The 26,922-nt window shown below is 29.9% G+C and overlaps 3 protein-coding genes across 4 annotated transcripts; 2 read left to right on the forward strand and 1 right to left on the reverse strand.

The window, feature by feature from the left end:
* Positions 1 to 630: 630 nt before the first annotated feature.
* PPD6 (thylakoid lumenal protein (Mog1/PsbP/DUF1795-like photosystem II reaction center PsbP family protein)) lies at positions 631 to 2,417 on the forward strand. Of its 2 annotated transcripts, none has more exons than XM_047309193.2 (3): positions 631 to 1,003; positions 1,493 to 1,809; positions 2,044 to 2,417. In XM_047309193.2, exons 1-3 carry the CDS (start codon positions 679 to 681, stop codon positions 2,212 to 2,214), a joined length of 813 nt encoding a protein of 270 aa, XP_047165149.2. In that variant the 5' UTR covers positions 631 to 678; the 3' UTR covers positions 2,215 to 2,417. The 2 variants fall into 2 exon arrangements, with proteins under 2 accessions (XP_047165149.2, XP_087971471.1); XM_088115345.1 differs by having other exon boundaries at positions 758 to 1,057; positions 1,483 to 1,809.
* Positions 2,418 to 5,843: 3,426 nt separating this feature from the next.
* LOC124834505 (bZIP transcription factor 17-like) lies at positions 5,844 to 9,177 on the reverse strand. The gene is made up of 2 exons (XM_047309212.2): positions 7,171 to 9,177; positions 5,844 to 6,549 (listed from the first exon to the last, which is right to left on the reverse strand). The coding sequence occupies exons 1-2, from the start codon at positions 9,068 to 9,070 to the stop codon at positions 6,113 to 6,115; spliced, it is 2,337 nt and encodes a 778-aa protein (XP_047165168.1). The 5' UTR covers positions 9,071 to 9,177; the 3' UTR covers positions 5,844 to 6,112.
* A 12,050-nt stretch (positions 9,178 to 21,227) lies between these two features.
* On the forward strand, positions 21,228 to 24,450 carry LOC124834497 (uncharacterized). Its single transcript, XM_047309199.2, has 4 exons — positions 21,228 to 21,656; positions 22,404 to 23,028; positions 23,343 to 23,622; positions 24,198 to 24,450. Exons 1-4 carry the CDS (start codon positions 21,545 to 21,547, stop codon positions 24,246 to 24,248), a joined length of 1,068 nt encoding a protein of 355 aa, XP_047165155.1. The 5' UTR covers positions 21,228 to 21,544; the 3' UTR covers positions 24,249 to 24,450.
* The last annotated feature ends 2,472 nt before the right edge of the window (positions 24,451 to 26,922 follow it).

Here is a 26,922-nt window from a genome sequence, read left to right on the forward strand (position 1 = left end):
ATCAACACACTTGAAGAACTTCAACTTCATAAAAAATTCAAATTTACTCTATATGTTAAAAATGAACACAATGAAATATTTATGATATCTCTTTATATCAGTGATCTTTACAATATAACATGGTTTTTGTTTCAAGTGAATTATCATCTTTATATTCTCCTTGACTCTCTTTATCTGCCACTCATCAATTTAAAAAATATTATATCGTAATTTAAATTTTATTCGTTATAAATTTTAATTATGATATAATTTATAAACATACAAAGTTAAAGTCTGTAATTATAATGGTTTATATATAAATATTCGCCTTGTGCAATAATTAAAATAGTTATATATAAAACAATATGTAAAATTGTTTCTAATTGGTCGGTTGTGAGCACTAATGCAAAAATCAATGATATTTAAACTATTTCATCCTTTTTAACATAAAACAATAATAATAAACATAAAATTGAAATGAACTCATGAATCAAAAAGTGTTTTTAAAAAAATGAAAAATAAAATATTAAATTAATGTGATAATAATTATATTAAAGAACATCTCGAAACTTAACATTAATAGTTGTTCCCACAGAGGGGAGTATGAAGTGTGATCGTGGTGTGTCCACAGTGGATAAGACTCTTAAACCTTGTCCCTCCATACAAACATTTCACTAACATTAAGCCCCCCAATCTGAAATGGCAACCTTTCCATTCACTTCCTTATTCCCACTCACACTCTCATCTCCATCTTCATCTTCATCTTCATCTTCATCTTTCAAGCTCTCGACTTTGCATGCTTTCAGAGCCTCAACTTCCGAGTATGTTTCCTTCCGGCACACACCCAGAAGGGAATTCTTGAAGGGTCTTGCTTTGATGCCTCTTCCTCTTGTTGTGCTGAGAGAGCCACCCCCTTCACATGCTAGAGAAGTTGAGGTTGGATCCTTCCTCCCACCCTCACCCTCTGACCCTTCTTTCGTTCTCTTCACCGCCTCTCCCAAGGACACTCCCGCCCTTCGAGCAGGTACATGGATTTAACACTGCAGACAGAGTTCAATTGTTCACATTTGTGGCCGGAGTGAGTGCTAGTATAGATAATTATTTCATGGTTGTGTATTTGAGCATCACATTGTTTAGCTTCGTGTGCAAGGACAATTTGTGATTACGATTAATTTTTTATGTTCCAAGAACCTGAATAATTTGATAGGCTAAGGAAGCTATGATTTTGATTACTCTTATGCAGACAATTTGGCTTGTTAATCGATAATTTTGCACCTCTCAGTTGCATATTTGAAAATTATAGCTGTAATTCTGGAGCTTTGTGACTCTGAAAAAGGTCTCATTGTATTAGAATCTAGGTCTGATTAACGTACAATTTTGTTACTGTGTCTACTCTCATCCTCCCCATGAATTGTATATGTATAAATATTTGAGAGAAAAAGCATATATGAGGCATTTGATCTTGCCTAATGTTGTTCTATGCAAATGATAGTCTAGATTTAGTTCTTTGCAGGAAATGTGCAGCCATACAAGTTTCTCCTCCCCCCAACTTGGAAACAGGCTCGTGTAGCAAACATATTATCTGGAAATTACTGTCAGCCAAAGTGTGCAGAGCCTTGGGTGGAGGTTAAGTTTGAAGATGAAAAGCAGGGAAAGGTTCAGGTAGTGGCTTCGCCTTTGATACGCCTTACCAACAAACCGAATGCAACAATTGAAGACATTGGTAGCCCAGAAAAGCTGATTGCTTCTCTTGGCCCTTTTGTCACTGGAAACACACTTGATCCAGAAGAGCTCATTGAGACTTCAGTAGAAAAGCTTGGTGATCAGACGGTACATTTCTTTCCTAAACACTTACATTTTTGCTTTTACATAATGAAGAAACTGAATGAAGTACTCAACCAATAAGTTTAATAATTACTAGTCTTTTACTTTTTTCAACACTGTCACAAAATCAATGGCAGAACAAAAGTGTTCCAGTTGAAGCACTTCACTAAAATGACCATGTAGAACAGGTTTATACACAGATGTATATTAGTGACCAACATTCTGAAACGTTATCTGCAGTACTACAAATATGTGCTTGAAACTCCATATGCTCTAACTGGCACACACAATCTTGCGAAAGCAACAGCAAAGGGAAACACTGTTGTGCTGTTTGTGGTCAGTGCCAATGACAAGCAGTGGCAAACTTCTGAAGAAACTCTAAAGACCGTGCTTGATTCCTTCCAAGTTTAGTTTTCTGTCAGAGGTAAATAAAGAAGTTTATTTCTTTCTAGTTTTGTTTATACAAAAAGACTCAGCAATGCATTGTTCACCGTTTCAAATTTTGTGTTTGGAGGTTGAATCATGTTTAAATGCTTTAACTTCATAGCAGTATGACCTTTTTCTTCTTTGTATATACCTCATTGAATAAACGACATATGTTTGGATTGTCTTAATTTCTTAATTTATTCATCTTTGTAACCAAACACTAGAATCAAGAAAGTAGATAAATAACAATTAGAAGAAGAGAATAAAGATGTTCAGTGCAGTAGCCGATTCATTGACTTCTTCATTATCAGAACCCATATGTTCAAAACACGAGTAATCTACTCCTTAGGGAGTTAAAACTATACTCTAACTAATGATGTAAGTTTTTCGTATTAATCCTTATTCAATCAAACTCTAAACATTGTAAACTCTCAAATATGTAGACATCAAAGCTTTTCATAATTAAAATTTTATTTCTTATTTAATTTAGAAATATGAAATATAACATTATAAAAAGTAGTCAACTCTATTTTTTCTAAAACACTAAAATATTTTCATTTTACACTCATATTTGGAGATGATAAAATGGTTCAGACTAACTCAGAAAATAGGATAGGGCAAGTTAATCGCATCGCAATGTCTATTTTTTATATATATAATTTTGTTTTGTATGTTAATATATAATATTAACAACACATTTAGTGAATTTCAATCTTTTTTTGCTGGACCTATTTCCTTTATAACTAACCAACTTGATTCGTGGAATAAATTTTTAACCTAACCTATTTAATTTTCTGACATAATTTATTTTTAGAATTAGTTGTATTCTATTGATCGCTATAAAACTTGATTGGTTGTCAAAGAATACAAACAAATCTATGGTCAGGATCATAGTAACTTTTTCTCCTATTTGACTTCTCTTTTCCATTGCAATTACTCACAACCGGACTTTATTTCAACTTAACATTAAAAATGCATTTCTAGTGAACTTGATAAAAAATTCTACATGAAACAACGATGAAAACAATGGGAATTATTCTGGTATTTAATTTAGAGAAAGATACTGACGTCACATTAAAAAAAGAAAACATTCAAAAAAGAAAAGATGGTGAACGACAAATGATGAGGTTGATCATTACAAGTTATTTTTATAAATTTGGATTCTTATAACTAAAAACAATTCTACAAAGTCTCAAAGTGAAAATTCAATTTTCATTTTAAATTTATAAATCTTATGTTGCATGACACATACATCCTTTTATAAACTATTGTGTAAGACCTTCTAAATTTTACGTCAATTTTCGTTAAGTAGTTTTTAATGTTCACTAGTATTTAGCTTTCACTCACAAGAACATAAATGATTCACTTTCTTGTGGTTTTTCTTTCATTCCATGTGAGAATTCAACCTCTTGATTAGAAACATGATAGAAATTACAAAGAAAACCAAATTAATGATACTAGTCAGCCTCATAATTAGAAATACAAATAAAAATTACAAAATACACAAAACAGAATCATGTTAACCCTCTCAAGATTATATCAAACAACCTCTTGAAGGAGAGTTACGGATTCTAGTATTAAACTTATATTTGACCAAAGAGAACCTTGTTTTTATTCTAAGAGATGAAGCAGAAGATTAGTTGATAAATTAAATTAATTCATTAATCCAATTTTTAAAGGTATGTTATTTTTGTCGGAAGTAATTTTAATATAAAAGAAAAGTAAGAAATAAAATGTTGAGACAATTTCAATTGGTGGATACAATATAATGAAATTAGTCACTTATTATAAGCTCATATGACCAAAGCAACTTCTTGAAGAGTTTAAATTTGAAGAAAATTCTGAAAGACATTTCGTATGTAACAACCATAGCTATATACATTTTCTCTAATCATATCTTTCATAAAATAATAAATATATTGAGATAGATTGTGATTTTATAAAAGGATTGGAAATAAAAAGACATAACTACTAGATTTATTTATATTTATAACAAATTAAAAATGTATGACCTATATGTCTAAACTTAAAAAGAAATATTATAACTATTAAAATAAAATAAAAAACCAATCTTCTATGATTAAAAATATCTAAATTATATATATATATATATATATATATATATTGTTAATAAAATTTTATTTATTTTCATATTATATTTTTATTATAGAAAATATCAAATCTTTATTTCTAATTTTCCAATAATTTAAGGTGTCACCTCACAATTTTATATTATAGTTTTAATTTCTTAAAGTTAATTTTAGTTGTCTGAGAACCGTGACTCAAATCTTACATAAACACATTTCAACTGGAGAAAAACTAAAATCATTGAATTATATTATACCTATTAGACAATTAAGGCTGTATTTTATCTATGATTGTATTTTACTTTCACTGACTCTCATTTTGTTTAGGAAAAAAAAAACTAATTAAAGTTGTATGACACATTCTATATCTTTTCTAAATGTATTTATGTATATATGGTACTAACCTTTTTGTAAATAAATATTTTGGTTAGTGTTATTCCACTGTTATATAATATGAAAGCCGTATTATTGTGAGGAAAGAAAAGTACATTTATACTGTTATTATCAATTGGTTCCTCTAAATTGAAATTTAATTGTCCGAGGTTATTTAAGTTGTCCATTTATTTCATTTAATTTCTTAAAAATTAGGAAAAAAATATGGTTTGACCCCTTAAAAACATTTTATATTTCTCCGCTTATTTGTTTTCATTTCTTCAAGTAAAATAATTAACTCGGGATCAATTTTTTAATATAAAAACTAGCCATGTGGACATCTATATAAAATCGCATGTTTAGTTATGGCAAAAGCTTTAGGTTGAAGAATGAATATACAGGGAATAAAATCATATCAGAGTAAAGGGCTATTTTAGCTCTAAAAGTATGACTTATCCAATTACATTCTGAAACTAAGTTTGAGAATTTTTTTCTTGTTCCATTAAATTAAATATTTACTGATATTTTAATTTCTATATAATTTAAATTTCATATTTTTATTTTATTTTTTAATCAACAAAATCATTAATCATCCAATAAATAGAGTATTTTAAGATTTTAGATTTATATTATCAACAAAGTACTGTAAAAAATTTATGGAAAATGACACTTAAACAACCATTTTTGACAACATTTAGACACGCGCACACGTGTCAAAATCTGAGTGGTCCATTTTCATTTAATTTTTCCAACTGGACCACTCAGATTTTGACACGTGTGCGCGTGTCTAAATGTTGTCAAAAATGGTTGTTCAAGTATCATTTTCCAAAATTTATTTAAAACAATTAGTTTAAAAACTGATAGTAACAATACTGTAAGCGTTTGCCCACTCAAATGTAACGTTAGTTTCTTTATTGAAAAGTAGAATATAATTCCCAAATTCACTCAATAGAAGTTCCACTCGAAAGCTAAGTGAAAGAAACGTAATATAAGCGACCAAAGCTCTGGAGCGGTTTCTAATCTATATGAATTTTAGACAGTTATCATAAAAACAATTTCATAAAATTATCATTATCCAAAATCGAGTTTACATGCTTTGTCTCAAACACACATTCGAACTAAAAATTCAGTGATGCGTGACAAGGGATCCGCTCATAAATTAAAAAGTGGGCATATATTATTCAGTTTCTAAGAAAGGTCTCAACCTTACACGGCTGGTGAACAACCCCCATTGAAGCCCAGCTCTGTATTCTCAGCTACATTTTTAAGCCTGCTACTTTAAATATGTTATTATGTACAAAACTGGAGCAGAGTTTCTTTCCTTCCTTCCCTCCCAGTTCCCACATATCCTTTGTTATAAAACTAGAACTCAGGTTAGATGGTTCAGCTCTATCGGAACACTTCACCGAAGGAAAGATGGATTCTCATACATAAGCAGTCACCAAATGGGGAGAAGCACGAGGCAGACCGCAAGAGTAAGTGACATACTTGACACTATCAATTAGCACAACCACGAAGATCCGAGAGAGTGACTTCGGTCTCATCATGCCATCGACATCACCATCGCCAGCCTCTTTAGGATCAACAAGAACTGAAACCACCATGGAAGATTCATTACCATGGAGGTGGTTTTTATCCATGTTTTTTACAAGCTCTTCAGTTATGTTCAGACTCGATCCATTAAGAGAATCTGGAAGCCCACGAAGGGTTCTTCTATTCCTGGTCTTTTTCACCGAGGTAGCATTCTGACGCTTTTCGGTAGACACATTAGATACTGATGTTGCAGGAACTATAGCTCCAGGACTTGGAGAAACATCAAACTGGAAAACTTCAGTGCACATGCCAGAACTTAACATTGGCCCTGTATCAGAAAACCAGAAAACTCAGCATACTTTCCATGTTATGAAGAAACAAAATAGGTCGACAGATCCTTTAATTTGCAATGATTGAAAGGTGGAAATCTCGAAGACACTGTTTTCAGCTCTTATATTTAGCCGAGATGCCGTTGATAATGAGTGTAAATCATGGCCTAAGAACACCTATTCTACAGCTACAACAATAAACATGCGAAACGTACTGGAAAAATATTTTTAAAACCAATCTCATCACACTAGTTTGAGACTCCGAAGGAAACAAAGGAGAAAACACCTAATCAATTCGGAAAGGCATCAGAATTTGTTGCAACAATATTTCATCATTAATTTATAGTAACAAAACAGTATCATGATTTCTTATCAGGGAAAACCAAGGAACAACCAGAGAAAAGAAAAACATGTTATGTAAGCAAAGATAGCATCCTCAAGACTTAATCATCACCAAAATTAGAAACCTTAAGCCTAATGTGCTTGAATATTCACAGAATAAGATTAGAAAATAACCAAGACATGACATAAATTAGAAGAGTGATGTATCATATTATTTCCTATCAAGCAGCCTATACATAATAAAATTAACAATGAAAGCCACAATATTGGATAATCACCTGCAAGACCTTCACGGAACCACTGTTGCATTTTACCATCAGTTGCAGAGGACTTCATATGGTCCTTTAAAGCTTTGGTTGAACCAGAGGCAAGAGCCTTCCTCTGTTCAGCAGGAACCCTATATACATTTGGATGTCTTCCAACTTCAGGTATAGCCAATGCAGAATCCCAATCCTTAGGAATGGCCAAACCTGTTTCTCTCTTCTCCTTTGCATCGGCAGTTTGAGATGCCATAGCTTTTTCACTAGCCATTATGGAATGGATAATTAAGTTTCCATCAATCTTCACCATCTTATCATTCCTAGGAACATACAAAGAAGCAACAAGAGGCTCGCTGGCATTTCCCTGGCGACCAAAATTATCAGGGCCCTCCCGTTCACCCCTTTCTTCTCCTAAATGCCGGCCTCTCTCATGATTCATTTTGTCTTTAACACTAAACCTATCATTAGAAAACCCTACTTCTTCATCTCTTTCAGACCCATTCCTAGGACCGTTCACAGACCAAACCTTACCCCCACCTTGACCATATACCCTATCACTAACAAAGCTAGACATACCAGTATCAGGAACATTGTCCACTAAACCGCCAAACTTAAAATCCACAAGCGGAACAAGCCCACCAAAAAGCATGATAAAGAAAAACAAACCCAAGAAACTAATACTAGCAACCTTCTTAGTTTTCCCCTCACTCTTCTTACTGTCGGACTTTTTACCTTTGGGTGCTGAAGTGGGTTGCTGAGGCTTCAACCTGGGAATGGGTACCAAAGGAACATGAGATCCCTGAGGCTTGACAACATACGGAGCACAAGGCATCCAAGGATAAGTCATGTGTGCCATTGGAGGATGAGGGTAAATCCCAGGAGCAGGTGGTGGAGGAGCACACATCACACCAGCACCCACTTGCTGTCTAAGTGTAGCATTCTCAGCCACCATGTATGAAATCTTGCTACTCAGATCAGCAATGATGGAATTCATTGATCTCACTTTCTCCTCAAGCTCCTCCACGTAATGCTTCTTCCTCTGCCTAGAAAGCTGTGCACTTTCCCTATTCCTCATCAACCTTGCCTTCCTTTTCTCATCATCGTCATCAATTGCATTCACATCAGATGGAGTCTGTTTCTCTGTCTTAGTGTCCACCGAGGAGGAAGAGAACCTTCTGTGCTTGGTAGCACTTCCTTCACAACTCACTTTCTTCCTCTTCAGATCACACCCAGAAATTTCCTCCAATTTCACACCCTTGTCCATAACAGCATGCTCATGAGACGATGTTATGTCCCTCTCGAAAGATCCAGAATCAGGCGAGGGCGAGTTCACAGCCTCATATACACCCGATCCACCGTTCCCTGAACCCTGAGAGGAAACCGGTCCACCAGAAGACTCCTCCCGGTCGCAAAATTCAGACTCCGGCGATGAAATATTCGAAACCCTAACATCAGCCGCGTCATGCGAACCCTCTTTGCACGAATTACCCTCAGAAACAGAATCCGACGCTTGCGAATTGAAAAACCTTGAAACGCCGAAGCTCCGATCTCCAGAAACTACAGACGTGTCTGAACGCGGAGAATCGGAATTCTTCGCGGAAGACTCGTCAATCGGCGGCAAAACGGAGGTATTATTGGGGTCACATGCGTCAGGGAGAAGGAAATCCTCGACGTCGGAAGGAATGCAGATTTCGTCAAGATCGTCGAAGGTGATTTCGAACTCTCCATTGTTGTCATCAAAATCCATGCCGAATTCGAGATCTGAGGTGAAGGGAAGCGTGTCGGAGTTGAAGAGCGAGTCCATGGACAGGAGGGGGAGGGATCCAAACTCGGTGGAAAACTCGTCGAACAAGGGATCGGAGACCGGCAGCACCGCCGCCTCCGGCGACGGTTCCACGGCGTGCATTGACTCGGTCATGGGTGAGGGTTTCCGAGAAGGAAGAAGGAAAGTTTGGGTTTTAAGAAATGTTGGGGTTTCGCTCCTTATTAGAAGACGAGAGCGTGAGTCACGCGCTATGAAACTGTCTACCGAATACGATAAATAGTTCTACAGAATTCTTGTGTGTCAGTCACTCTATGTGCCACGCATTAATTTTTTTGAGTTTATTATTATGAGGGAGAAAAAAGGACAAGAAAGCGTGTCCAGAAATCTGAGAAGGGATAATGGGAAGAAAGTAGTAGGACACAAAATCCTGTGAGCAAGAATTGCGTTTCCGCTACGTTCTGTTGCTTTCAACGACCACGACGGAAGGTGTCATGTTTTAAACGACTTTTCTTTTCGAAAGTTGAACCTAAAATTATAATGTCAGCAACTCACTACTCATGTACATATCTGATTCTTTAATTAATTTACATTCATACTATTAATCAAGTTGATGGAGGCATTTTTAATTAAGGATTTGGCTTTTAGTGAAGGAAATTTATTTTAGATGATAAAGCCTGTTGATGATATCTTATAGTATAATAATATATTATTTATTTCTAAAATATGTTTATATAATAACTTATTATTTAATATTTTATGATAGTATAATTTAATTTTGTTATATCTCTAATAGATTATAATGAAATAATTTACTATTTAATATTTTATGATAGAATAACTAATTATCATGTTATATTTTTAAGATATTTTAATGTAATGATTGATTATATAATATTTTAATAATAATTAAGTAACGAATTTGTTTAATATATGTGTTTATTTTTTACGTAGAAAGTTTATAAATACAATATTTATTACAAGGAATGATTGAATTTTTACATAGAATTCTTATATAAAGTCTCACATTCAATATTTCTCATTTTTCATATTTAAACTTTCTTAATTTGTAGTAGATTTTTCTTTTTATTTTGAGAAAAAACTCAAAGTTTTTTCACCAAAAAGTAATAGTTTGACTTTTAAAAGTCTCATACTTCACCTCGAAGATTATTCGTCCAATTCCAGTAAGAATATTTGACATTCAAAGTGAGATTTAGATAATCAAAATTTTATCTTATCTCCATATTTATATAATCCTTAAGTGATGTGATGACTCATTATAGATGGATGACAAAGAGAATCCATCATTGTTAACAATCGTCTCACTCGTGCTATCTTGAATTAATGGTCAAAAATTTGCAATGTCTTTAAGGAGTGTTATCTTAACACTCTATCTTTTTTTTACGTTAAAATTTTATTATTATATAACATTTTATTCAAATTTTGTGAATAATAGTGTTAAAATAGTTTTTTTCCTTTTCCTTTTATAACACATGCCTAAATAAATGTTGCAAGTTCCAATGATGGTAATAAGCTTATTAGCACTCTGGTTTAAAGGCTGAAGGTGAATAGTTTTGCAACTACTCAATGTCACCATCCAACATCCCTCGAAAAAGTGGTAATCGATTATTTTACTAAATGGATAAAGGTAGAACCTTTATCAACTAACACTATATAACAAGTTCAAAAGTTTATTTGGAAAATGTTGTATACAGACACAGTTTACCCAACTATGTTGTCACCAAATATGATTGACCATTCATTAAAAAAGACTTTGAACAATTTTTGGAGTAACTCTATAAAACGTCAAGTCTCTTCATAAATCAATGATCAAATTGAAGCAACAAAACAAAGAGTTGCATGGAGGTACAACACGTGAGTAAAGAAACAAGTTTTTCACAAAGACAACCTTATATGGTAGAAGCTCAGAGAAGTGAGAAGATGAACTTGAAGGAAAGTTATCACCTGGTTGAAATGGTCTTTGTTGTATAAATGATGGATCCAAAATGGAGCATACAACCTTGAATACCTTAGTGGTAAACTAATATTGAGGACATGAAATGTTACTCATTTAAAGATGTACTATTCGATGTTACATATGAGGATATGTGTGCTCTTTTTTCATAGTTTAAATTTTATCCCTAAGTATAGTTTTGTTGAGCAAAGTTTTAATGAAGCACATCAAGCATTAACCTTAAAAAAATCATCTTTTTACATATTGTTATATTATATGTTTTGTAAGCATTCCTCCAGAAAATCTTAGTATAAGCTTATGAGAATGTGACTAAATCAATAAAATCCGAGTATAATTAAGTGTTTGAGAATGTGACTAACTTAGGAAAATTCGAGCATGAGCGTAAAAAAATGACTAACTCTAAATCCGAGCAGAAGTGTCCAAAAATATGACCACCTCGAGAAAATTTAAATATAAATAAGTGTCTAAAAATTCATATAAATTAATTTGTATTATGTTGTTATCTTAGTTTATGGATTCATTCCTTTTTTTAAAAAAAAATATATAATTCCTTGGTCTAATCAATTTATTTAAAAAATGTTCAACTTATCATTTATTTCAAAATATTATTTGAATAACATACATGAAATCGCTCAAGGTCTTTGAAAATGCAAAAAAAAAAATTAACTACCTCAATTTAGGTTTTGAAACAAGAAAATAAACGATGGTAAGAAAAGATTGGTCAAGATTTAGGTTCAAAGTGGAATATATGATAAGAAACAATGATGGAATCCATGAAGAATGAAAGGGGATTCCCCTTATCTAACCAATTGATGGTTCTAATTTTGGAGTTTTAATAGATTAATCAAAATGAAATTGCCCCAATATTTGAAAACAAATCTTTGAACACATTTTTTTAAACTTTTTTTTCCTTTAAATTAAAACTTTTGAAAGATAACAACCAATCTTTAATCTATGTGGAATTTATTAAACTTGTATTGTAGTATACAAATTGATAGTAAAGGCCTGACAATGATGTCATGGTTATTTGGAACAAGGTTCTATGAATTTTCATCCAATATATGTTTGATTTCTCTTCATTCACTTCTCTTTTTTCTTTTTTTATTTTCATTCTCTCTCAAAAGCATTTTTGTAAGGTTGGAAAAAAATACGAGTCTTAGAAATAAAGTAGTCTTGAAACTTTCGTGTTTTTGTTTGATAATTAGTATTCTTAAGTGTACATCTTTGTTAGAACATAATTGTTATGTTTTTTATTTATATTTTAGCTTACGGGAAAAAATGGTCTTTTACCTTTTATTAATTAGGTGTAAGAAATTAAAATAGGGGGTGTAAAAAGGAAAAACATGCAAATTAAATAATGTGAGAATTTAATAAAAAGATATTATATAAATCTTTTTGAAGATTTACCTGTTACTATTTTTAAAAAGTAGTTGAAAGAAAATAAGAGCTATAATCTTGAGATTAAAAGAGATATTATTATTAGAAAATAATATTATTAGATATTGTTAGATATTCTAAAAAATATTCTTGAATATTGTTATATAGTTAATTAAAATATATATTGAAATATTATTATATATAATTAGATATTATGGCTATAATAATAATATATTATTGATAAACTCAGTATTGATGTTATGGACTCTTGTGGTTGTGGGTGGTCGCGCAAGTGGGGGGTTGCGGTGGTTGACCGTGGAGTCCCTCGACTAGGTTTGGGTTGATAGATTTGGGGTTGTCTTGTTGGGCCTGTAGCTTGGTTTGATTTGGCTTGAGTTGGGCTGAGCCAGTTTGGGTCTGGTTGCACCTACAAGGCTTCCTTGTTTTGAAGAAAAGAAAATAAAGGAACGAACCTAATTAAAACTTAAAACAAAATAATAATAATAATAATACTGATAATAATACTAATACTAATAATAATAATTTAATTGGGCTAGCTGAGCTTCGAGGACTAGAATTGAATTTTTGGTTGGACATTAAATTAGGGGTATTGCTCCCTCTACCACCACCTCTTGCTCCCTCCACCTTCTTATTCCTGTTTTACCCTTCAGTACAATTTAATTTTAGGATTAATATTTTTTAACTTCTACCCACTCTAATCCCCTACATGAATGTGATAGTCTCGTTTATGCTTAACCAACAAGCATTTGTTATTGACAATTATGTTGTTTCTTTCTTTCTTCGATCTCATCTCCCAAACAACACAACCATTTTAATGGTGGACCTATGTTTTTATGTTTCATTTTCTTCTGTCTCTCTCTGTTTTTTATGCTTCTTTCCATTGTTATATCTTTTGAACTTTCTGATTGTTTATCTTACCCACACCAACGTACAAAGAGTTATGCAATCTCACATAAAAAAAGTGTTGATACATGAGGAAAAAATATATGTCGCAATGTGTCAGAAAAAATATTGTGGAGGATAGTTAATTTTATAAAAAGGTTGAAACATTTTATATAATTATTTAAATAAAAAATTAAAATATTGAAATTTTAAAACTTTAAGAGAGGAATTTGATCATTTAAATTTAGAAAATTTTAAATTATAATTAAATAGTAAGAATTTTGAACTTTTGAAATTTTTTTAATTAATTCATGTATACATTTTTCATTTTTTTTATTCCGTTATGTTTTGAAATTGAGATACAGATACTTTAACACATTTTACTAACAATAATGAATATTTCTCTCATGTTAACAATCGATTATGGTTAATTTCCAAATTTACTTTGCAATCATTTTTTTTACGTTTCCATTGATGTCATTTAGAATTTTTTTATCAATGTCAATAAATTATTTTTTTATGATGTTAGTCATAAAATATTCATTATCGTTTGGAACCGCACCGCTGAATGACCACCGCAAACACCCCGCATCGTTGCACCACGAAAAGCCACACCACCGCACCACAAAACCAAATGGATATGGAGACAAGAATATGAAGAAGAACCAAATGGATATGAAGAAGAACCAAATGGATATGGAGAAGAGAAGTAAGAATTGGGATATGAGAAGAAACGAATCCGATGAGAGTTGGAGGGGGTGAGAATCTGGAAAGAGAGAAAGTGAGACTTAGGATAGTGGGGGAGCGGGGCTGTGCAGTGAAATTGGGTGAGTAAAAATAGGTAGAAATTTAGGGCTTTAAAATAAAGTAAATAAATAGGGTTAAAAGTAAAAATGACTACTTTTGTAATTAAAATTTTTTTGTAAAGGGTTGGGAGGTGGAGGGAGCAAGGGGTGGTGGTGGAGGGAGCAACACCCTTAAATTAGTAATGGTAAAGACAAAAACTTTAATAAGAATAAGATAATGGAAAATTTAAAATAAAAGTTATGTTTCTAAAACCTATGTTTATTGATAAAAAATACACATATCATAACTAATCTCGCCAGCTTAGTATTATGGTTATTATATTATAATAAGGTATCACTCTATTATTATTAACTATTCTATTACTATATACTTGGGGGTAAGTATTATTCCAATGATAATACAGGTCCACAATCTGTATTGATCTTATAAACACAAATAGTATTCTCGGAAGGAATACACACTTAATAATGACTCATACTCGCTATATTCATAAATATTCAAACTCTCTTACAAATTTAAATGTTAAAAAGAATATTTTCTAAATGGATATTTCTCCTCTTAGTAAGAAAAGATTCAATTTTGACCATCAAAAACATTCAAGCCACTGGTAGGATTTTGCCACCTACCTGAAGATACACAAGATCATGGTAAGATTTACTTGTATTATTTGATTTGAATGTGTGCTTTTATGATAACAAAAATTAATAAATTTAAAATTATTATGACTACATAAATATTTTTTATAATTTTATTATAGATAACTTTTTATCATATATATATATATATATATATATATATATATATATATATATATATATATATACATTTCAGTTTAAAATATAACTAAATTAAAAAGAAGGTCGGATAAAAATTGTTAAGTTTAGAAAAGAATGATACTTAAAGGGTTAAAATTGGTATAAATTGGTAAGACAATTATTTTAATTTTGAAAAAACAAATGTTATGAGTACACGAAAAAGAATAGATCTCAATTAACTATAAAGACGTTATTTTTTTTTTATATTTTTAAAAAGTATTTATAAAATGAATAATTTATATATTCATCTTGAAGTTAAAACAAACATGTAATTTTTCTATTACAAAAATAAATAACCTGGTTAAGATTATTTTTCGTGAAGCAGAAAGTAAAACTTATTTTATTCGATTTCTTTACAAAGAAAGAAGTTACATGTACTATGTATGATAAATTTAATAATTTTTACAAATTACAATTTATAATTAAGCGATAATGTCAAATGTTTTTGTTTTATATTGTTGACTAATGAAAATGATTTTGTTTTTACTCGTGGAAAGATTTAAAGCTAACTACAACTACAATAAACTTAGGAGAAAATGTATAGGAAGCAATTAAACATTCAAATATTTTTTACTTTTTATTCAGAAGAATGGGCCAAGTTCGTTGCCGAGTCCAAAAGAGTTGTGGTCAAACACGGCCTAGTCTGCGTAAGTTGGTTTGTCCAAAATTAGTTGAACTAACAAATGCACGAGCTAAGATATCATATCAGTGCCTGAGAATAGTGTTTCATGGATATTGTTTGGACTTTTGTTGCAATGCATGTATCATGATTTATGTTATATTTGTACACTCCTCAAAGTACATTCAACTAAAGAGTATAAATTGATTAATATAAGAATTAATGTTCGTACATTTTTATACTATCATATTTAGCTATAAATTATCAATAATAAGTTTTAAGCTAGTTATTAAAAAAGTCTAATAAATTTATTATATATATGATAAATTTTATTGTTAGATGGCACTTAAAGTAAAGCATAATATTTTAAAGAAAAATAATGTAATAGAAGGAGTACAACGCAAAAGCAATAAATATAAGTACTATTTAAAATTTCTAAATCGTAATTGATGGATGATTGTTGTAGAGGAGATACTTTAATATTGTAATATTTTGACATCATTTTTACATGAGTATGACATTTTCTCTTATAAATGGGTGAGTCATGCTAAAAGTCATTTTTACACTAATGTTGTTTTTGTTTTTTTATTAGACATTGCAAGAGATTTATCTCTTCGTAATCAAATATATCTTACATATTTGGAAGTATCAATTTTGTGAAGAATCATAAGGTGTGTTAGCTTCAATTTTTGGTTAATAAGATTGCTTAGTATGATAAGAAGAATTCAGCTACTAAATTTGGTAATCGTTAACTTATTGCTTTATAGATTTCAATTCTGTAATGGTCTATTAAGCTTCTTCTTGAGGTGGAAGAATGGATTCAAAAATTTTGTTTTGACTAAAGATACCCAAACAAAAAGACTACTTAATAGAACTGTCGTTTGACCTCTTAAACCATGGGCTGACCTTGACCCCTCTAAAACCATGTCCTATTTTTTTTGACACACTTAATAGGGAGCTTTTTAAAAGTCTCAGTCCCAAAGTCCCACATAAAGTAGGTTGGGGTAGGATTAGGGTGGGGTTGACGTTCAAAACTAAATTACTTCATTTTTAATGCATTTTTAGTTATTTCTTTCACTTCAAACATCTTTCTACATTGTTGAATATCCCAAGAAAAATTATTGTTTAAGAATTTATTGCACAAGGGTATTTTTTATTGTATAATAAAAAAGGTGTAGTTTTAATAGAAATTAGTGTAATAATTATTTTATACAAATTTAGAAAAATGAAAGTTAATTTATATTTGCTTCTAATATATTATTCCTAAAAAATATATAAATATTGCTTTTATAAAAAGTTATTAAAAATAATTTTTTAATTGTAATCTTATTTTAGATACATAATTTCATTATTTTGAAAAGTTGAAAATATGATATATGTTAAGTTTGTTTAAACCTTAAAATAAGGTAATTTGGAAAAAAAATATTCAAAATAAATATTTTTTATAAGTTCAAAAATTACTTATATGTAGATATAATTGTATATTTAGATACAGTTATAAAAGCACATTTTCTTTTAATTTTTTTGTGTTTTGAAAGCTTTTATGAATTTATTTTAATAGACTATTTAAAAAGATTATATATAAATAAGCTTTTAACTTATTTTTTAGTTTTGATATCTAAAATATAATAAACGTGTTTCATTTAAAAAGAAATGGTTTTTTCTCAAAAGAATCATTCATAAAAAATCAAATAAATTATTATTTTTTATAAAATAGTGCTAATATAACATAAACATTTTTGTATATTAAAATTGAATACAAATACACATAATTTTATAAAAAAGAAAAAGAGAAACTAGACGTTAATACAATTGCATAATTTATTTCAGATACGCATGACTAATGGATGTGATTAAGTTACAACATCACTTAGACTAATATGCTAACTTAATGACAAAATTTTTTAGTATTATAAAGAATAAGATAATCAACATGTTAAAAAAAGATATATGAGTTGACCCCAACCCATATGAGATAGGGGCAAGTCCTATAAGATGAGATAATTTGACAAGTCTACTACTCAATGTTAAATGGTCCATCTTGTGTGGTTCTAAGTTGAATGGTGATTTGCAGGTTACTAATATTTAGATGGAGTATAAAGTTTATATGTTACTTTAGCTCGAGAGTTTGCTTATGAAAAAATGACTTGGATTAAGCTCATGCGTACTTGATTTCTTAAGTCTAAGTATCAAAAATATATTTAAATCATCATCAATTTGGCATGGTATTAAGGATGCATATAATGTTGTTATGGAAAATACTTTTTGGACACTAGGTAAGGAACATTGTATTAATCTTTGAAATGATCATTGATCTTTTGACATTTATATATCTAAATTGGCTATAATTCCTTATTTTGATAGAGTAAGGTTATAATACTCTATTGTTAGTTTGGCATGGATAGGTATTCGGTGAAACTTTCCTTCTTTTGTGGCTAGTTTATATGACTTTTCCTCGTTAATGGTTAATGAGAATGAAGATGTGTCTAATTGAACTCTAGACGATACAAATGTGTTTTATAAAAAAACTGTAAAAAAAAGAGAAAATTCTCTTCTGGTATGGAATGAGTGGATTGGGGAAACTTTGATTTGGTTGGATGAGGTGCCACAAAAACTCTGATTCTGTGAAAAATATTGTATGGTTGTTTACCTTTTGATTTAGAGATTAAAAAAACAATGATTTTATGCTCTATATGTTTTTTGTGTACTAATAATATTAAATCTTTATCTCATTTGTTATATTTAATTATTCTTTTGCTAGATGGATATAAAAAGTACACCTATTCACTAAAAAAACATTAATAAATGAATCAAAAATTTGAAAATTTTCATTTTACTTAATAAATATAATTAATGTTGTTATTTCATTTAATAAGTATTATTAATACAAAATAAATATTACTTAACTTAAAAAATATCTTTTAATAAAAATGCTTTTTTTAAACCACTTAGCACTTAGTTAACAACCCACTCTTTGAGATATTTTAGTCATTAAAAACTTTAATTTTTGTATTGTAAAAAAAGAAAGAAATTGAAGATAAAATAGTGGATGTAAAGTGTGTTTAAAAAATTTGTTGGGTGTCAAATTACATGTGGCAAACTCAACTACTCTAAATTAGTTAAAAGAAAAAGAAAATATTGGAAGGTCAATTTTTAATAAAGCAAATGCATAAAAAGTATTAATATAATATAGTTTTATTTAATGAAATTACAATATTAATTATACTATAGATCTATTAAAGAATTGATTAAAAACTTATATCAATCCAAAACAAAATATACATAAATACAAATATTTACAAAATATAAGTCAAATTAAAAATTTATATTCTATTCTTAATGTTGCTTTTACACCAATACCTATATTTGTTCGTATACGTATGATAGGGTAAGTTATTAAAAACAAATTTATTTAAAAGTCATATATAAAAAGATACATTTTAATTAACTAGTCACAACAATTCACTTTCATTTAAAAATAAAACATATAATAATCACATAGACCATACATAGATATATTCATAAAAAATATTCAATAAGTGAAATATCACTTGACACCTTCTGAAAGACTATGTTCTATTAGAGACTAATTCATAATTTAATCAAAGACAAACTTACGAACGAATCCACAAATCATAAAATTAGAGTAAGTTCATTACAACTTATGCCATTGATCTACACATATTGCGGTGTAGGATCTCCCATTATTTCTCACCACATGATATCTTATCTCTATGACTTAGATCATCGGTAAAGTAAGTGGTTTCTATTATAACATAAGTGTCAATATTTAATATTCAAATCAAACAAAAATTTACTTATCATAACATATAAGTAATAACAAATTCATGTAAGGTTCATCATTTTCATGTGAGTTTCAAATCATCTCACATTCTACATATACATTTTGTCTCAGTCAAACTGATCACGTATCATCAATCACATATACTTAATCTCAATTTAAATGCTAATAAATCTTCTAGTGTATTAATATAATATCCCAATATAATGTAATAATAAAATAAAATAAAGCAATGAAAGATAAACTAATTTTAGCATTTTAAAATATTTAAACTCATTTCTTTAGAGCTCATAAATACTCTCTTAGTCAACATTTGGTTTGTAAAGCACATGCTAAAATTTGCTATTAGAATTTTACTCACTTAACCAAAAACCTTAGCATAAAAAGTGAATTTTGGATTGCCAAATAATTTGGCTCCCAACTAATGACCACTAGGATATTTTATAAAAATGGTTTCACATGAGAATATGACATGCCTAATTATTATAAGCGAGAATATGACTCTCTTAACGACCAATTCTTTATAAGCTTTTGAGTTTTTTACAAAACTAATTTTACCTGGAAAGAGAGTTTGCTAAAATTAAGGTTATCTCTTCATTTCTTATGCCAAAATTGATACACACATTTGAAAATCAAACTAAACCAATCTATCTCAAATAATCAAAATGTAACCTATAAAAAATAATCAACATAATACACTAAGTCAAATATATAAAATTGAGTTTATCTCTTCATTTCTTATGCCAAAATTGATACACACATTTTAAAAACATCAAACTAAACCAATCTATCTCAAATAATCAAAATGTAACATGTAAAAGATAATCAACTAAGTAAGTCAAGTATATAAAATTCAATCAATCTACCAAACTTTCATAAACAATATTTATTAACTATATCACTTTTTTACCATAAATTATAATAAAGAATTTTTGAAAGATACTATATATAAAAAGAAAACTTAAAAAAAAAATAGGGAGAGCTAGGACTTACAAGATTACATTGTTTTTTTTCCTAAAAGGTTAAAGTGAATAATTAACCCAATTATATGCCTTACACAAGTCTTACATTATCCCTAACATTAAAAACAAATATGCATATCCTACTTATGTCACTTACCCGAATTTGAGTATTGTTGGAAAGCTTCAATTTCATGTGTTGAAAACCACTTTGAATCTCGTGTACATTACTAACATTACTAAGAAAATCTCTTAAAGTTCAAATATTAATTTTCAAGTTTCACAGATTTATTTTATATATTTTCATTGATTTTGAAATTAAAATTCATACACTTCGCTCACGATTGACACAAACACAAAAGACAAATCTCAATATTTATTAGTTTAATGATAAGTTAAATAGAACCAATAATAAATTTAGTTTAACGAATAGATAGAAAAAAAAAAGTCATAATCAGAGTAAATATCTTTAAAAAAAATCTTCAATATTTATTAGTTTAATGATATATGTTTGATAGAAACACCAATAAAATTAGTTTAACGAATAATGATAAAAAAGAGTCATAATCAAAGTAAATATCTTTTTAAAGCCAAAAGCTAAATTTACGTATTTTCTTAGTTTAAAAATGGAGCATGCAAGTGTTTAAAATTGAATTAAAACCCATTAACTTTAGTCAAACAGATATTTGTTTTTTGAAAATTTTTGAAAGCTAAAGAAACTTTCTAATCCTCTAAATATGTTCTTGATAGTATTGCAAAGAAAAGCAGACAAAATAATTAAGAAAATGATGTTAATACAAGTAATAGTTTCTATTAATTGATAAATAGAACAATACATAAAACTAGATTGGGTAAATATTATTTTGAAACAAAAGGGAAAAAAGAAAAAAAGATAGTGTGGAATTAATGATTTGTGATGGATGGAACAGTAGAAAGTGAACCGTGAAAAAGGAGATAATGTGGTGAGGGATTTTGTGTGTTCACATTAAAGAAGAAAAAAATAATAAAGAAAAATGGATGAAAAGAAGATTTGGAGAAGGAAGTATTTATTACTTGATCCGTGGAAGCAAGATAAGAATAAGAGGAAGAAGGAGAAGAGAGAGAAGAAGTTGAAGGGTTGGGTTTTGTAATCCAATCTTCCTTTTTCCTATGCTTTTAAGGCACAATTTCTTCTACCTCCTCTCTTCTTCTTTCTTCTCTTCCTGACTCTTATTATTCCTTTTCTTTACCCTTTACCTTTTGCCCAGAAAGGAAGGGAAGGAAAAAGGAACAACTAATTGTATTATTATTGTAATTATTTTTATAATAATAATTATTATTATTTATTATTATTATTAAATTAAAATTATTATTATCGTTGTAATTGCTCATCCATGGATTCCTCTTGTCTCTCCAACGATTCGGTTTCTGGATTCAAAGACAAGGAGTCAATGGTTGACCCCTTTTTAGTCGAGGCTCTCCAGAACCCTCGTCACCGCCTTACCAGTTAGTGTTTTCTTAATTATCCTCCTCTTTCTCTCTTTTTATTAATTGTTTTTTTCGAATTTTTGTTTCTGGGGTGGGATTGTTTGTGCTATTCTTGTGTTTCCGCGTCGTGGGTATGCTTCAAAATTGTTGCTTTAGCTCGATTTCTCGTTGACCCCTTTGTCTTTTATTTTTTTTGAATTTTTTCGTTTATGGGTTTTGCTTGTAGGTTTTTTTATGCGAATCTTTGTGCTTTTTGATATTTTTAGTTATGTTTAGGTTAATTGAAGTCAGATCCGGGATGGCTGTGGTTATTTCCTGCTTAATTGTGATAATTTGAGATTCAGGTAGCTCTTTGGTAATAATTAAGTAATAGGTTGGTCATTTGGGGGCTTTATTGAAAATCACGTTCTCGTTGAAAATGATGTGATCGTAGGCCGTGTAGGCATGTATGTTTCTGCCGAATAAAATTTTAATTTGGGATGAAATAGGGAAGCAGCTTAATTTCCAGAGTTCATAGATTGTATTGTTCTGTAGCATTCTTACTGTTTAGATGGAGTTGTGCTATTGCTTGCTTTGATCAAAATTTCATCTGTCACAAGTTTAAAGTAGTTTTCTAGCTAATGGATGACTTATTCTTTGATGATTATGTTCTGCCTGTGATTTCCCGTTGCCAATGTTGATTCTGATCACATTTTCCGATTTTTTCTTGGTCGTTGTTAAACTTGATATTTTTCTTATAATTTTGTACTTTGTTTTTGTCCTTAGTTTTGCGGATGGAGCTGGACATTCAGAGGTTTATGAATAATGCTGACCAACAGCATTTTGAGTTTCCACATTTCCCTTCTTCCTATCTCAGATTGGCTGCACATCGTGTTGCTCAACACTACAGCATGCAGACAATGGTTCAAGATGTTGGCTTAGATGGTCAGGGAAGTAAAATTCTCGTGAGAAAGTTACCAGAGAGCAAGTATCCCATGGTTAAGTTATCTGAAATACCTGCAAAGCAATTGGAAAATGATAAATCTGAGCAGAAAAAATTTGTTATTAGACCTAGGCCTAATAAAAACCGTTTGAATGATGCTAATGGAGTTGGGATGAAAGGAAATCCTGTAAGAAGTGTGGAAGAGAGGAAGGAAGAATATGACAGAGCACGAGCACGTATCTTTAGTGGCTCTAGAATCCCTGACTCTGGTGATATCTCATCCATGGTTCCAATGGATGGGAGGAATTCTTCTACTAGCAAGGATGAGAGTGAAACTAGCAAGAACCCCGTGGCTGCTGATTCAGAAAGATGTATCAGTGTCAGGGATATTTGTTCGAATCGAGTTGCCATATTCAGGGATAGGGAAAAGGACCGTAGTGATCCAGATTATGACCGTAGTTATGGAAGGTGAGTCATATCACTGTACCCTGTTAACTAATTGAGAGCTTTCCACCAATTCAATGCTATAGTTGCAGATGCATGATAATATATTTGAAAACAAAAGATTAAAAGTTGTCTCTTTGTTATAGAGACATAGAGTGGGGGAGGGGTCAAGAGTAAAAACTGAATAATGGCATTTTTTGTTATTTGGCCGGCACATTTGATGGATTTAAGAATTTATATAACTTGTGATCGTTTTGTTTCTTCAGTTTTTTTTGGTTATTTGTACTGATTTAATTTTTAGTGTACATTTATCAGACTGAATTAAGTTATCGGTGCAGGTATGCCAGGAGTATTCCAACCTCTGCTGTTAACTTGGTGCCATTTAACTTGCTAAAAGTTCAACCTTCATTTGCTCAATATGACGCTACATTTAATCGTTTGGGTCAGATGTCACAAACTCAGGCCACACATGGCTATGCTCCTTCCACCCCCATAATGAATCCTTTTGGCACCACAGGATTAAATCAGACACCTACGGACGGTGCTTACATACAGTGGCCTAGTGCTGCTATGATGTATGCACATTCATATGACCAATTTAGACATGCTGTTTTCCAGGTAACTAACATTTAATTTACTTACTTTATTATGTTGGAGATCTCACACGACTAAAAATAAAACGGGTTTACTGAGTACAAATCTTACTTTTAAAAATCAGTTTTATAATGTCGAGTTAAGTTGAAAGTCCATTACTTAACATATTACCTGCAGAACAAGTGTTTTCTGCATTTGCTTTTAAAAATTACAAAGACATGTTAGCAATTAGTGTAATAATTTGATTAATTAATGATGTAGACATTAGTTAATGCTCTCAACTCCTTAAAATGGGTTTTAGAAATGACTGCTTTTGTGTTGAAGTGTATATAGTTTTTATTCTTGTAAGATAATGCTATAGATTTGGATTGTTAGATCATTTTTATTCTCAAATAAGGACTAAATTTGTGGGGAGCTAGATGTCTATAACCATACCCATTTTAAGTGCTGTTGATTTTCCTGATATGTGATAATTATGCTTTGTTTGAGTTCTACTTTCTGACAAGAACAAAATAAATTTTTTTTTCCTGTATTTCACTATATCTGCTATTACTTGTCATTTTATGCATCTCATCTCATACTTTTTACTGTTTTTGCAGGCTCCATTTGGTCAACAGCCTTTGAGCTTTGACTATTCGCAGAACTATTAGGTGACTATTGAATTTGGATGAAAAAGTTATGTTAGCCTTTTAGAATTTCATGTTAGGTTGATTTGTCAGTGCTGTCATAGACCCTTGTTGTAGTATTATGTCTTCTGTTTCAGTTTTGATGGTTATAGTAAATCGTTGGGTACTTCTCATGTGACAGTTTATAAAAATAGTGAATTGTAGTGCGTTACTGGATTTACAGTTATATCATAAGGTCTCTGTGCTGCTTTTTATACTAACTTTGTCTAATTTGGGGGTTACACAGAGAGGTACTTGTTTCATTGGAATGTTTTAAGATTTGAGAAAATTAATTTTGATCCGTTGAATGTTATTGGGATCAGTATTTAAATTAATCTTGTTCATAAATTTTAAATTAAAACGTGTTATGGAAAGAGAAATTGATTACGAAGGTTTGACAATGGACACTTTCAGCAAATACTTTTCAATCAGCTGGAAAATTTTCTACTACTTCCTTTTTTTCATATTTTTTTCGTGGCTCTTTTTATTTGATTATTTTTTTTCCGAAGGTTTTTTGAATTATTGTTTCTTTTAATTAATGTAATGCCTGTTTTAATTTTTCTAAAACTGAGTCTCAATTGATAAAAATAAAGTAAGATTGCAAAAAAGACAATTCAAAGAAATATACTAAAAATTAATGTTTTTCTTATTTAATTTTAGGAGTAAAAAGAAAAGACAGGTTTGTTTGTGCTGTTTCCCACCCAATAAGGATAAGGACACCAGTTGGATGGTGGACATTGAAAACCCAAATTGGAAGATTAGTTTATTTTAAATACACAACTGAACATTCTAGATCTAAGTTATTCATTTTTTATAAGATCCAATCCAACTCAATTATTTAATTTAGTTTTTTTTTTAAAAAAAATTAATAACTGTAGAAGGTTGATGTATGAAGAGATATTTTTTTTCAGAGTTGAATGCATGAATATTTTTAATATATAAATTATAATTAGTATGCGTGATAAATAAATGTATATACTACTTTTGTTTTAAATAGTGATATAATATTTTTTTTTTCACAACAGGTGTACCTTTTTTGCAAAGGAAACATGTTTAAGGCTAATCCTTAAATGTGAACACATAAATTTGAACCTTTTACATAAGGTTATTTTTAATCATTAATAGTTTTAAAAGGTTAAAATTCAATTTAGAGATGTAAGCAATGAATCATTAAGAAAACCAAGTATATAAAAAAAGTATAAGAAAATTGTTTGACTAATTATAGAAAAAGAATGGGAAAATTTCAATACAAGAACTAAAAAAAACTGAGAATTAAAAAAAAATCAAATGAGAAAATATGAATAGGAGAGAAAAATTTGTAGCACCCCACTTGAATTATATTTAAGATTACTGTAAGGTTGAATCATACTATAAAACTCATATTCACAGTGGATTTTTTTTAATTTATTCAAAAGTTGTGTTACAATGAAGATTCTTTTTGTAGAAAGGAAAACATCCCAAATCTAAATAAAGAGATTCTTTTTATACCTTCATTCATTGCATCACAAACTCTTCTTTTGTTTCCCCTTAAGATGTTAATTGATAGAAATAGTTTACATAAAAAGCAATAACAAATGTCAAAATCTATATTTTTCTCATTTAAATAATTTGTAGTTCCATAAAAAAAATGTATGTCTTATATAATATGATCTACTTTTTTTTTTCAAGTATTTCATATTGTCTATTAATTATGTCATTATCTATTAATTATGCTAACTATTTATCATTAGTGTGATTTTATTGTTATGAAATGGAAAGAATAGTAAATTATATTATAATTGATTATAAAATTTATCAATCTTAACATATTCGTATTTTCGTATTTTGAATTACTAAGTATTTAAATTATTTTTCAAATAACGAAACATGGTCTAATATTAAGACTATCTATGAAGTCATATTCAGTAGAATTTTCATTTTCAATTTTACGTTTAGTAAATGTAATATTGAAATTTCAATATAAAAATGAAAAATCACGTGTGACGAAGTATAATCTAAAATTTCAAAAACTGAATTGATTTATTTATATAAATATTCTAAATTCTCTAAATGTTATTTTCTTATCCAAGCTCTAGATTCTATACCAAAATCCAACGAATAAAGGTGATGAAATTGATTTCAATTATTTATATAAAATGGTCAAAGTTTTATTCCCCAACAATGAAATTAATCTTGCCACCTTTCATATATAAATCATAGACGTCATTTCTTCACCAATAAGGTTTGCTGAACCAACAAGAAATTGAATAAGATCAACGAAAAAGGTGGTGAGTTGGACTATTATTATTTTTGTTTATGTTGATCTTACTTATATTCTACATAATTTATAAAATCATATTTTTTTTATTGGAGCAAGATGATCTGAATTTTATTCCATTCCTTTGACCCTTGTACTGGAATCCACCACATCACGTTAACGTCACCGAGCCCAAATCTCAGCCACTGTGGCCCATAATTAAATAACAAAAATGGGGCAAGATTTGGTTGGCCCACTTACAAGTCAATTGTGTTGTGGGGTGTTGCTCCCTCCACCCCCACACATCTCTTCCTCCACCTCCCCTTTACTATTTTGCCCCTTCCTCCACCTTTCCTTTACTATTTTGCCCCTCAGTAAAATTTTATTTTTAAAATTGTTGTTTTTTAATTTTATTCATTTATA

The sequence above is a fragment of the Vigna umbellata genome, chromosome 5, assembly GCF_029865625.1.
Source record: "Vigna umbellata cultivar VRB3 chromosome 5, Vumbellata_1.0, whole genome shotgun sequence".
NCBI classification, from domain to species: domain Eukaryota; kingdom Viridiplantae; phylum Streptophyta; class Magnoliopsida; order Fabales; family Fabaceae; genus Vigna; species Vigna umbellata.

What these genes read in the sequence shown, in the direction of transcription:
- PPD6 (XM_047309193.2), top strand. Translation starts at nt 679, where the DNA reads ATGGCAACCTTTCCATTCACTTCCTTATTCCCACTCACACTCTCATCT. An exon ending in CACTCCCGCCCTTCGAGCAG is followed by an intron (nt 1,004 to 1,492) that starts GTACATGGATTT and finishes AGTTCTTTGCAG; the next exon opens with GAAATGTGCAGCCATACAAG. An exon ending in AAAAGCTTGGTGATCAGACG is followed by an intron (nt 1,810 to 2,043) that starts GTACATTTCTTT and finishes CGTTATCTGCAG; the next exon opens with TACTACAAATATGTGCTTGA.
- LOC124834505 (XM_047309212.2), bottom strand. Translation starts at nt 9,070, where the DNA reads ATGACCGAGTCAATGCACGCCGTGGAACCGTCGCCGGAGGCGGCGGTG. An exon ending in GTTCCGTGAAGGTCTTGCAG is followed by an intron (nt 6,550 to 7,170) that starts GTGATTATCCAA and finishes TTTCTGATACAG; the next exon opens with GGCCAATGTTAAGTTCTGGC.
- LOC124834497 (XM_047309199.2), top strand. Translation starts at nt 21,545, where the DNA reads ATGGATTCCTCTTGTCTCTCCAACGATTCGGTTTCTGGATTCAAAGAC. An exon ending in TATGACCGTAGTTATGGAAG is followed by an intron (nt 23,029 to 23,342) that starts GTGAGTCATATC and finishes TTATCGGTGCAG; the next exon opens with GTATGCCAGGAGTATTCCAA. An exon ending in TTAGACATGCTGTTTTCCAG is followed by an intron (nt 23,623 to 24,197) that starts GTAACTAACATT and finishes CTGTTTTTGCAG; the next exon opens with GCTCCATTTGGTCAACAGCC.